The 13,236-nt window shown below is 38.4% G+C and overlaps 1 protein-coding gene across 1 annotated transcript in view; it reads left to right on the top strand.

Annotated features, from left to right (window-relative positions):
- The window catches only part of LOC100468419 (leucine-rich repeat-containing G-protein coupled receptor 4), a 97,359-nt gene that overhangs the window by 51,616 nt on the left and 32,507 nt on the right, over positions 1-13,236 (top strand). Inside the window, exon 2 of the mRNA XM_011226479.3 lies at positions 2,036-2,107. Within this exon, the coding sequence (XP_011224781.3) occupies positions 2,036-2,107 (72 nt within the window). The remainder of the gene's footprint in view (positions 1-2,035; positions 2,108-13,236) is intronic.

Raw genomic sequence — 13,236 nt, 5'->3', positions numbered from 1 at the left:
TGAAAACTGCAGGAAAAGCTGATTCATAGAAGTATACAGTTTCAGTCTGGGAAGCCCCTCAACCAGGCCGTTCAGTGCTCCCATTTTACAGATGAGTAAACTGAGGCCCAGGATTACACAGTGGCTGTGTGGCAGTAGCAGGAATTGACCCTGCTTCTTCAGACCCCAATTTTGCTATTTCTCCAGTATCTTGCTTGGGTGTTTATGAAAAACAAAGGATTTCCCTTCCCCTACCCAAGGGTACCAATCGCTGACTAAAGTACCATTTGGGCCTGTGTTTAAAAATAATTCCTTGAAAAAAAAATTCCTTGAGACCTATATTAATTTTGTTTTTAAGTTATCTATAATAGAATTTGAGTTATTTTCCATGATAAAATTTTGGAATGCATGGGACTCTCTATGGACATAGGATTCATCTCTAGAACAGTTTCATGCTCAAATTTATATGAACTTTGCTTCCTCAAATTCTAAAGCTATTTATAGTTCTTTTTTAAATTGTCAAGCAAAAGTGCTCTCCCCAAGATTCACTGATGATTGTACCAGGGTCTTGGGGGCAGTATCCCTCCCATTTTTACCCTTGGTAGGACCGTGGGTTTGCTTTATATCTTGACAACCACGAGAGAGAAGTAACAGGATTCACACGATACTTGGGGAAGACTCGGTGATACTTAAAATCACGGACTCTGGAGTTCACATTTCCTGTGACACCATCGGTTGGGTGGCCTTGGGGAGGTTCTGTACGTCAGGAAGCCACCGTTTTCCCATTTGTAAGGGGAGGTCTTAACCATGGTTTCAGTATTCTCTACACATTGGCTGCCACTGCTTTTGCTGGTTTTGTGCCTGCTGTTACTGTTATTTCCGAGCCTGGAAGGTTTCCAGACTGGCCTTGGGAAGGGCTCCTAAAGAGGGGTGCAAATTCCATTTCCAAATTGTAGTGAGTGGCAAAGATAGGGAGAAGGGATTCACCTACCTTGGTCCTGAAGGTGTCAGCTCTTTTAAAAGAAAATTTCATCTGACCAAATGAATAAAAATCACAGTGTTTTTATCATTCTCTGATCTTGGTGTTTTATTGTTAGCTGATTTCTCTTCTGCCTGCATATGTGATGAGGTGGTCACCGCTGTGAATTTTCTTGGTGATTTTTAGAAAGGAGAGACCTGAGGGCACAGCCATAGACAAGAGGCCGAGGAACCTGAGTGAGGCAATGGCTTAGTACATGCTGGAACTTTCCCTCTGAGGCTGCCTTAACCTGCCTTTCAAGGTGTCTGTGTCACACAGAGTGTGGAGAGAGAAAACCAACTGAGAAAGAGGTTGCCAGGGAAGAAGGAAATAGTTAAAAAGTTTTTTTTTTTAACTGTTTGAACTAGTTAATTGTCGAGTTATATCAGCAAGTGAGTTCTCTTCTTCCTGCAGCTTCTCGAAGGAAAAGCTGGAAATGGACAGCATACCTGTCATGTATGCACATGTCTCTAGGTTGCATCTGTTCCTAGGCTAAAAATGAAATCCCCTTACAGCTATTACCTGGAGGACTTTTATAGGTTTTGCAGAAAATATGACTGGAATACAGCTACAACCTGTTTTATTGTCCCTGACAGTGACTTAAGAAGGCACCCTTGCCTGCAAATCTTTTATCATGCCCCAGGGTATTCATTTGTTTATTTTTATCAGGAGCAGCACTTTGAATACCAGAGCCCTGGGAAATGAAACTGGTCCACTCATTGTAGGTAGTTGAGGCTTTTCTCTTTTTCTCTTTCTTTCTTTCTTTCTTTCTTTCTTTCTTTCTTTCTTTCTTTCAGTGGGAAAGAGAAAACCTAGGATCCCGGTACATTTCTATGTTCACTTCTAAATTATGGAACATAATTTATAATAAAAGATTTAACTTTGCATTTGGAAGCCAAATTATGGCTATCCCTGTGTATGACTTGTGTGCTCATTTTTCTCACTACTTTACAGAATGCCAGTACCTAATTATTTTTCTGTTGAATTAAGTTCTTTAAGTGCAATATCAGTCAAAAATCTTAACTTTATGTTTTCCAGGGATATCAGTATGAACAACATTACTCAACTACCAGAAGATGCATTTAAGAACTTTCCTTTTCTAGAGGAGCTGTAAGTAATATTTTGAGAAATGTGTTTTATTTGCGTGTTTGTTTCCCCATTCTCTTTGGAAGCTCTTACAAAAGAGATAGTCTAATGTTTCTTAGGGGGCATTCAGATAGCTTAGTTTCAGTGAGCTTTGTGCAGAGGAAATAATGTTGTTTTTTTCTTTTCTTTTTTTTTTTTAAGGTTTTATTTATTGGAGAGAGAGAGAGAGTGAGCAGTGGGGAGGGGCAGAGGGAGAGGGAGAAGCAGACTCCCTGCTGAGCAGGGAGCCTGACACAGGGCTCCATCCCAGGACCCTGGGATCATGACCTGAGCCAAAGGCAGATGCTTAACAGACTAAGCCATCCAGGTGCCCCGGAGATCATGTTTTTTTCAGGGAAACAAACTTAATTTTTTTTAAGCAGTGTAATTGCCAAAGTTATTTTTGAAAGCCAGAACTAAAAATGTTACTTTCATTGGAATTTTTTGCTACAATTATTATAACCATGAATGCTACAGTGACACAAGTTAATTACAGTGTTATCCTGAGATAACAAGGGTAATTACCATGGTTGCCAAAGGAGTTGCTGTGTGGGTAACACAACCATAAAAAAATAATACAAGGAATTTTAGGGTCATGATGCAGGAGACAGTATTGTTGCAAGTGAGCAGAAGACTGAGTGTCCCTGGGACATTTGCACATGATTTGGGGGGATCGGGAGAAGGCATGGGACATCATCCCAGTCTCTTGGAACACCTTTAAGATTGTTTCTGGACTTGTCAGTTGCAACTCACACTTCTGGTTTAACAGTTTACATCGCGGAGAAGTTCTTTCCATCTGTTTTAACCTCCATTTTGTTTTGCTTTCCACACTTTTTTGAAGTTTGTGATCAAAATAGGCACGATAACATTTTAAAGTAATTGGAAATTATACATTATATCAAGAATCTCGGTGAAAAAAAATAAAATCAGACTTAAATCAAGTTAAATATATGTTTTTAATGGCCAGGCTAATGGATTATGTAATACATGTAGGTAAGAAGGTGACAGTTTGATACTGAGAACATCAAAGAGATACAGCCCTGAAGGAACCTAAATTCATATTACAGATTGTATCCTACAACCCAGCTATTGAGTATTAGATCCAAGTCAGCGAATATCTTCTATCTCACCTCAGCCTCTCCCCCAACATGGGGAACTGGAATCAAATATAAGCCACACAGGTTATATGTGCTTCTTTGCTTCTGACAAGAGTACTGAAATAGTAGTTAAGGATTTAATAAAGTTTAGACGAAATTTTACTTCCCACACTACTTAGCTGAACACAATGTTCCTACAGCAAAAGTTGAACAGAGATTATTTGCCTCTCCTAAGCTTGTGAACTGGGTCAAGTTACTTAACCTCCCTCTGCTCAGTTTCTTTGTCTTTAAGGTACAGATAGCAACAGTCCTCCCTCATGGTATTCTAGTGAAGACAGAATGAATTAATGGATGTTCAATGCTTAGGACAGTGCATGAAACAGAGCAAGTGTTATGTAAATAGTAGCTAGTATTTATCTTAGACTATTAAAAAGTGTGTAAGAAAAAAAAGCGGAATGCTAACTGTTATCTTTGGGTAAAAAAATTAAATGTATATTTTATTTTTGACTTTCTTTTTTCTTATAGTGAACATGAATTATTTTGTAATAAAATGTTATTCATTTTTTTATTGAGATGCAATTGACTAATAACGTACTAGCTTCAGCGTTCAACATAATGATTCAATATTTGTATATATTATGAAATGATCACCACGATAAATCTAGTTAACATCTATCACCATTAGTTACACAATTTTTCTTGTGATGAGTACTTTGAAGATTTACTCTCTTAACAACTTTCAAATATGCAATACAGTATTATTAACTATAGTCAGTGTGCTGTACTTTACATCCCCATGACTTATTTTTTTTATAACTGGCAGCTGGTTTCTTTTGACCCTCTTCACCCATTTTGCTCACCCCACTGCCTAATGATTCATTTTTTAATTAAATTTTAAATTAAAAAAGAGTGAACTATATGCTTGAAGCCCCCACCTCCTGACTCCTATCAGTCAAGCTTTTAAGATGCTTTCCCTATTTATTCTTGTTTATTATTTAAATATTTATAAATATATATTATATAAATTATTTATTTATAAAGTTTTTGACTTTAGGATTAGTCTCCCTTTACAGAAGTAATTATGCAATGAAAGGACATTTACGAGTGGTTCTTCATCCATTGTATAACTACTGTGGGATGCGTGATGCACCAGGTAGGAGACAGGCTCTCCTTGCTCTGGGTGGAGCGAGTGGGTGCAGACCACCTTCTCTGATGCCTTGGATTGCCAACTCCACTCTGAGGGATTGTGTAGTGAGGACCTGGATATGGAGTCAAACATGCTTAGTCTCTGCTTTGTGAAGTTCACAAATTCTCATTAATTCTGTCAATTGAGACTTTTCATTGGAACCAAATTACATTTGACTGCTAGTTCTTTGTAGGTGGGTCACATTCTCTCCATACTCTGCTTTGGCAGTGATGCAGCCCATCAAATCAAGCCAGCACATCTTCTCTAAATATTGGATGGGACTTCAAAAAATGAATTCAGTTAGGAGAGCTGATGGGTATTTTAAAAAATACTTCAGAATAGTCTTTAATAATCTGGGAATACTTCAGGCATTTAAAGGAATTTTTTTCCATGTTAATAAAAGCATGGTAAAAAGCCCATTTTTTTTAATAAAACATTGTAGCTGATTTTGACATTCCAAAATGATGCTGCCATGACTATTGTAATATTTCATAAACAGTGTAGCCATTTATCCAGAAGTCATCTGGAAGTCATTTAAGAGTGATTGTGAAGCTGAAATGCCCTGAGTCGAAATGAATGATTTGCTGAGGGTTTTTTTTTTTTTCCCCATTATAGTTAATGAGGTTCACTTTACAAGATGTGACCGGGTTGGCCAAATTTTATGTGATGATCCAGAATGCTTGGAGTACTGGGTGGAATCACTTCCCAACAATATATAAGAAGTGTTTATAGATACTTAAACATTTATTTATTCTTTCAACAAACACTGAATCCTGCTCTGTGCCAGGTTCCGTAGTAGGTACCAGGGGTACAGAGATAAGTAAGTATGGTCTTTGTCCTTGGAGGTGACAGTCTGTCTGTGGCTGTGCTGCCTAATACCATAGCCATTAGCCATAGGTGGCTATTTAGTTTTACATTTAAAGTAATTAAAATTAATTTAAAAAATCCAGTTCCTTAGTTAAACTAGCCATCTTTCAAGTACTCAGTAACCACCTGTGGTTAGGGGCTACTGTATTCGACAGCACAGACAATAGAACATTCCTAACACTGCAGAAAGTTCAGTTGTACAACATAGGTCTGGAGGAAGGTATGGAATTAACACTTGGTACAGCATGAAGACTGTCAGAGAAGTGTGTGTAAGGTCAGTGAAAGCCTAAAGTAATATATTTACTTGAGATTGTAGGATTTGGTAATGGCTATTCTAGGCAGCTATTCTAGGAAGGATAGCTTCATCTGAGTCTTGAGGGACATCTAGGAATTACCAGATGGGTGTAAAGATGGGTGCTCCAGGAAGAACTTTTTAACAGGTGCAAAGACATAGAGGTAGACATTTCAGAAGTGTTAAAACACACTTAGTAGCAGTTATTCCTAATGAAATAGAGAGAAATTTGAAATATGGGGATAGGATATGAGGATAATAGGATATGAGGCCTGATCATAAAGGGACTTTTTAAGCTAAACAGTTTAGACTTAATCCTGAAGGACCTGAATTGGATATGACAGTGAGCAGTAGGGAGGAGACTAGGATTTTTGCCTTGAACGACTGGATGCCATTCATTGATCTTTTTTCCCCCTTCTCTCTGGGAATACGAAAACATTCAACTCAATACATACAACATCTGAAATTTTGGGATAGTCTCTTGACTTTTGCACCTTGGTTTCCTACTCTTTAACATGGAACGCCTCACAGTAGTATTGTAAAGGGAAAATTGAATAATTTGTGTAAAAGTGCTTTGTGGCCATAAAGTGCTATGTCCACAGGAGTAAGGTAAATTTCACTGATCCTCATAAACAATGCAGTCTCTGTTTTTCTTGAAGTATTTCAGGGAGAGGTTATTCTGCTTGGGGATGGAGGCTGGGATGGGTCAATATAGGTTTCTATTAGCAATGTCAAAGGAAAGCCAGAATTCTTAGAAAATATTCATCTAACATCTGCAGAATCTAGCCTGGTGTGATGCTGGCACAACTGTTTTCAGCTTTCCTTGAGACCTGTAGGGCATTGATAGGCATTTGGGGAATGGCTGAAATGTGGAGTTGTGCAAATGATTTAATTAGAAACAACAGAGGGAATATCCACCTGCTTTTCCATAGGCTGCCACCAAAAAAATCACGGATGTCACTTTGAGTTTAGATGTTGCAATAGCAGGTAGAACCCATTGCCAGCTTTGGCACTTGTACAGTTTATTGTTTAATACATTCTAGAAGATGAGGATGATTCCATTTGTTTCAAAATGTACTTTGACTTTGGAAGACTCACAATGCTGGAGTAAAACTTAGATCTCTGAGTACGCTTTAAGCTCACTCATCATTTTTTTCATCTGTAGGACAATTAATTCTAAATTAGGGCATTGCTTTGCAAAAAAGGATTAGTGAATAATCTGAACAGGGAGATTTTGAATCAGATACAAACAGTGGATCAAAACTAAATAGTTTAATTTGGCCAATGCTTAAATATAGAACATGAACACACACACACATGCACATGCACACGTACATAACATTTCAGACTTATGAAGTGTTTCAAGCATAAAGAATTTTCACACATACCATTTAGTCAGATTCCCCAAATGTTAATATTCTCTTTCCATAGACACGCACGCAATAGGAGATCTAAAGTATATGTATTTTTTTCCCTGAACCATTTGAGAGTAAGTTGCAGTCATAATTCCCCTTTACCACTAAATATTGCATTGTTATTCCAAACACAAAGATATTCATTTAAATAACTGCAGTACAGTTGCCAAAATCAGAAAAATCCTGTTGATGCATATTATTATCTGATCTGTAATTCTCATTCAAATTTGAGAGCTGTTCCATAGATAAATCTTTATAGCGAAAGAAAAAATTCTGGTCCAGCATATAGTCTAGAACCATAAGTTGTATCTTGTTGCTGTGTCTTGATAATTTATTTGAAATTTCAAAAACAGTTTTTTTCCCAGAAAATGTAAAAGAGTTTCTCCGTTGCTCTGGTGATATTTGATAGTTAAAAATATTCTTAGGTGCATTCTCTTTCTCCACTTTTTGTGCTCTGTTGGGATGATTTGGTAGCAAAGATCACTGTCCTTACTGTTGGGAAGTATACAGTGAGCTCACAGAGGGACATGGCTTGTCTGGTTCATGTTAATTCCTATATGTCATTTGGAAAGCTGTCAGGTTAAGGAGTAAAGGTGTAAAAAGAAAAATGGGAAGAGAACTTGTACTAATTGAACCTGCTGTGTATCGGATAGCCCCACCCCACCCCGAACAGACATTGTTTTGTTTTAATTCATAAAATGCTGAACTACATATTCAGTCCCATTTTGCTGATGAGGAAGCTGATGTTTTCCTCAGAGAGGTTAAGTAACTTGCCCGAGGTTACATAGCATGTTATTAATGGACCTGGCTTTCATCCCAGGCTATACCCCTGTAGTTGTGGAGAGGATGGGGAAAGACTTGTAAGACAATTTGTTAATTCGACAAACTTTTGTTAGGTAAAACACTGTGTTCAGCGTTGAATTAAATGGGATCCTTGCCTTCAAGACAGATGAGTGGTGTATTAGAGTTTGGAGAGTTCAAAGGAGAAAGAAATGTCTACTTATTAAGAAAGATTAGGGAAGACCTCATCCAAGAGTTGGTATTTCTGGAGAGTCTTGAGGGATGGTAGGAGTTAACTCATAAGGAGATGTGGAAGAAGGAGTGTGAGAAAAGCTATAAAGACCGGTACAGGTGTTCAGAATGATGTGGTATTTGGTTTGGTTATAGTGCTAAGTTCCTAAAAGGAAGTTATGGGAAAGAAACCTAGAAAGGAGTTTGGGGCCAGACTGAAGCCACAGTCTTGTGCCTCTTTCCTGGCAGATGGATGAGGAGTTTCTACTTGTGAGTGACTATTGAAGTTTTTTGAGCTAAGAAATGCCTTGCCCAGATATGACCTTCAGTAAAGATAATCTCAGCAGACAGTCGGATATTTGTGATTGAGATAGTGCAGGGAGACAAATGAAGATGCTGATGGCAATAGTCCAGGTGAGAATTATGGGAACCTGAACTAGGGCAGTTGAGAGGCAATAAGAGAGAGGAGAGAACCTCTGCAAAATATTTATAGAAGTAGAATCAAGAGGATGGCTCAGCTGGGATGATGGGGTTGACATTTGTAGCACTTTCATTTAGGATTACCAGGAGCCTGGTGTGCTTTGGTAAAGATACAGATATACAGACAATACAGAAAGAGAAATTGTTTTGGAAGAGAAGCTATTATTCTTGAATATACATAAAGAATTTAGATGGGATATGAGTAGGGGTCTCTGGAAATATAGGCGTGGAGTCCAGAATAGAGATTCATGGGTATAGATTATAGAATTAGAGTACTATGGGTATATACTTGGGAGTCTTTTATTTTAAGGTGATTTCTGGAAACATGAGATGAAAGGAGCTTGCCGAGAGAGAGAGGGCAAAAGAAAAGGGAAGAAAGCCAAAGACAACTCCTTGGGAAACACTTGAATCCGGGTGTGGGAAGAAGACCAAGTGCCAGAGAAGCAGGAGAACTAGGGCAGAACTGTGCCCCAGGAGCTGTGGGAGGGGAGACTTTTCACAAGAAATGAAGGATCAACATTGACAGGCTGGAGGAAGGTGCCTGTGGCCAGATATTGAGAAAAGGCCTTGAACTTAAGTTTTTTAAAGAATCATTTCAGTGTGGTTGTGAGATTGACTGGGGTCAAGAAGTGCATCAAGAGGCTGGCATTTGGGGACTGCTATAGGTGATTTCTGGTTTGGGGAGAGTAGCTAAAGCTTGGAATATGTACTGTATTTGACAGGAGTCCCCAGGGATTAAGAGACAGAAGCCCAGCTGAGGCATAATAGAGAATTTATTGTTTCATGTAGAACTAGAAAGTCCAGAGGTGGAGTTGGCTTCAGATGGTACTCGATTTCAAGGTTTAAAAGCTATGAGAGTTTTCTCATGCTCTTCATTTCTTAACTTTAGATTGTCTCTAGTTTTGTGTTTTGGCTTCATTCTTTCCTGTTGCAAATAGCCTGTCTCCATATGGTGGGAAATCAAACCTTTTGTAGCCCCAAGCGCATCTTTACATCTTGAGATCCAAAATGAGTGTCTAACGTCTTCCTCACTGCTTTCAGTGAAAAACTCCTAGAAGGACTCTGGGTAGCCAGAGTTGCCTCATGTGCTTGTCCTTGAGCCAGTTACTCTGTTTGGGATGGCACAATCCAATCTGGTTTATGAATTCATCCCCACCCACTGGGACTACTTGAGGTGGACAGTCCCCCTGAAAGGAAGTAGGAGGGGGAAGGAAGACTGGCAGAAAGAAATCCTAGTTATCTCAGCCCATTAGAGTCCAGTAACTAGACACATTGTAGGAAATGTTTGTTTAATTGGATCAATCTGAAATGGACAGAAGTTCAGTGAAGAGTATAGAGAGGTCTCAGTTAAAGCCTAGGTAATATTAATTTATAGTGGAAACAATGGATTCTGTAACTTTGTCTTGGAGTACTTTGCAGTTTAGAAGTAGAGGTGATGAAACATGGGGTGTACTCAAATTTTGGGTTTGGTAAGTCAGGACTTCATAGGGGACTAGGGGAAATCAAGCAGAAGAATCAAGCAGTTCATTGTTAAGAGGTTTGACGTAGGGTTCAGAAAGTGTAGAGAAGCAACTGAGACCACAGTTTGTTGGTTTATTTATGTATTTTAATCAAAGCTAATTATTTGTTCTTTGACTAACAATAGTAGTAACTTCAAGTAAGTGAACACGTATTTGATTTTCTACTAGCTTAATTTAATTTTCCAGCGAGAAAATAGGCTAAGTCATTTCTTCCCTGTATTGTCCATTCTTCGTCAATCCATGCTTGTTTAACATAGTATTATATGCTTTAGTAGAACCTTTAATTCAGAATTTGTTTATTATTTTCCCTTAATAGGTATTTTCATTACCTCTTAGTTTGGACTATATGTTTATATCAAAGAAGGTAATGTTGGAGGTACTAAAAAGTCTGTATCACAGACACGCTTAAATTTTTAAGAAAATGATCATAAAATAATGGATATTCAATTTTTAAAATCTGGATGCCTAGAAAGATAAGGTAGAAAGATAAGAGAGGAAAAAGTAAGCACCCATTATCTCAAACAACAATGGCTTAAACATGTAAGGTGCATGTGCACACACACGCATATACACACATATCTAGGGAACTACTGTGGTACATCACAAAGTCAGCAGGGATGTAGGATCTGATACTCTGCACTTCTCATTGTATAGCTTCCATGTCAAGATCACAAAATAACTGTCTGCATAAGCTGTAGCCATCATGACTCAGTTCTCAACAACAGGAAAGATGAAGGAGGAAAGAAAGAGGGGGATATTTCCCAGTAGTCAGCTTCAAGAAGCCATCTTAAGCCTCCCATATAATACTTCTGCTCACATATCATTGGCTAGGACTTAGTCACATGGGCTTACTTAACAATGGGATGCTGGGAAGTATGGCTTTTGAACTGGGCATATTGTTGTCTAGACCAACATCAGGGTTTTATTACTAGCGTAAAAAGGGAAGAATGGTTATTGGTTGGGCAATTAGTTAAAGTACTTTTGACTGCAAGAAAAAAGTTGAATTCAAGTAGCTTCAACAGTAAGGGAATGTATTATCTTGCATAATGAGAAGACCTACATATGGTAGAACTCTTCTAGGGTTGGTTAATGGAGTTAGGTCACATCCTCAAGAACCCAGTTTCTCTGTCTTCCTACTCTGCTCCTCTGGTAAGGGTAGCACCACAGTTGCAGTCACTTCACATAGTATATTTAGACATGATAGCATCCAGAAAGAGAAGAGAGTCATCTTTTCTACTGTATTCCCATTTAGGAAGAAAGCCACTTTTCCCAGAAACTCCAGCAGACTTCCTGTAACCAGAGCTGGGCTCACAGGTCCAGCCCTAAACCAAATCACTGGAATGCGATCAGTATGATTGGTTAAAACCAATCGAGATTTACTCATGGAGCTGCATCATGTGAAGGCGGTGATATTTGAACAAACCCAGGCTCTGCCAGGAAGGCATGAATGTATTTGATAGGTGTGGTTCCTCTCTCTCTCCTCTTCACATCTTACCCATTTCATATGGGTCCCTTTCTGCCATAGGAAGCCGTCCCTGGTCTTTCTCTTCCAAGTTCCTCTTACACTTTCTTTGTTCCTCTCCATGAAGTGCTGGCTTGAGTGCCTTGTTATTTTGTGCTTAAGGTGTGTCAGTGTGCACTTGTCTCTTCAGCTTCTCTGACTTTTCTCTAAGAGCGGGGCCTGTTGTCACACACTTCCATATGACCTGGTGAAGGTAATCACATTTTTGAGCTTGAAATTGAGGGAGAGGTTAAGACAAAGGATTTCTTCTCATTTTGAATTTATTGATATCAGAAACTGTATCAGACTATATGAAAACTAAATTCCATTGATGTTTTATGTTTAATGAACTATCCTCATTTAAAAGAAATAAATTGAGAGGTGTCTTGCGAAAACTCAGTACTTACTTTGCCAAACCTGTGGTGCTTGGCTTGTAGTCTAAAGTCAATATTTGCTGGTAGATGTTAGTTGTAAAACTTTTTAAAAGCTGTAGCATATTTCCTCATATGGGTAGATGTTGCATGTGTTTATTGCCAGAGGTTGTCAGGATAATTCTGCTCAGGAAATGTAACCATTGTCAGGGTTTTATTGCTTTACCTATGATATATGTAGGTATATTCAAATAGAACTTGAAATAATGAAATATGAAATTATTTTCCTCTTCTCTGTGAAGGAAATCTACTTTAAAATCCTTGGGAATTTCACTAATAAGTGTTCTTAATACATGCATGTTCTTAAAATGTATTCAATTTATTCATGCACTTACATAAAAGTTAAGATGTAAAACTCTTCCTGGTATGTGAAGAAATAGGGTGAGTAAAACACTGTCAGATGAAGTTTATTTAACCTTGATAGGAAGAAAGTCCAAGGGGAGCTATTTAGTTGTTAGCCCTTCTATTTACTAAGAAAATAACTACAACCTTTGGTTCTCTTAAAGCCACTCGTAGAAAATACACAAAGCAATGTTGTTCTGTTGCTGGAATTTACATTATTTTACCTTATTTGCCTTGTTTTATTTCTAGAATTTACATTATTTAGCTGTGATATAGGACCTTGGACAAGTCGTGAAGGAAACAGAGGCCCTTTGTTCTGTTTAAAAAAACAGTGGGGAGATGGTGATAACAAGGGCCAGTATAGGAGGGTAATGAAAATGAAGAGGTGCTACAGTAATGTTACTTTTTTTGTCAATACATTATATATATATATTTTTAAGATTTATTTATTTATTTTAGAGAGAGAGAGAGAGAGCACACAGGAGGGGCAGAGGGGCAGAGGGAGAGGGAGAGACTCAAGCAGACTCCCTGCTGAGCACAGAGCCTAACCCAGAACTTGAGCTCATGACCCTAAGATCATGACCTGAGCCAAAACCGAGAGTCGGATGCTCAACGAACTGAGCTATCCAGGCACCCCAACTTTTTGTCAATATATATTGATGCTAAATATCCATAACTGGAAACCAGTGCACCTCTTGAGGTCTTTATTTTTCACAGGAGGCAGCAGAGTTCCAAGCACATAGTAGGACCTTAATACATAAATCAATACACGGTTGAGCACTTCTATTAGAGGTATGTGTTGCAGTGCTTTTTGCTTTTACTTTAAAATGGTTGCCAACATTTTAGAACCTGTGGATTTCAAATTACATTTATTAAGAGAATGCCACTCGCCTCTTGTTAGACACTTGCCTGTGGCCGTACTTGCCCAGTTCAGTTTTGAGCAAGAAATGCCTTCTCTGGAGGCCGTGTCAT

Source organism: Ailuropoda melanoleuca, chromosome 16, assembly GCF_002007445.2.
Source record: "Ailuropoda melanoleuca isolate Jingjing chromosome 16, ASM200744v2, whole genome shotgun sequence".
Classification (NCBI taxonomy): domain Eukaryota; kingdom Metazoa; phylum Chordata; class Mammalia; order Carnivora; family Ursidae; genus Ailuropoda; species Ailuropoda melanoleuca.
The sequence above is the reverse complement of the archived record's forward strand: the minus strand, read 5'-3'. Positions and strand labels throughout refer to the sequence as shown.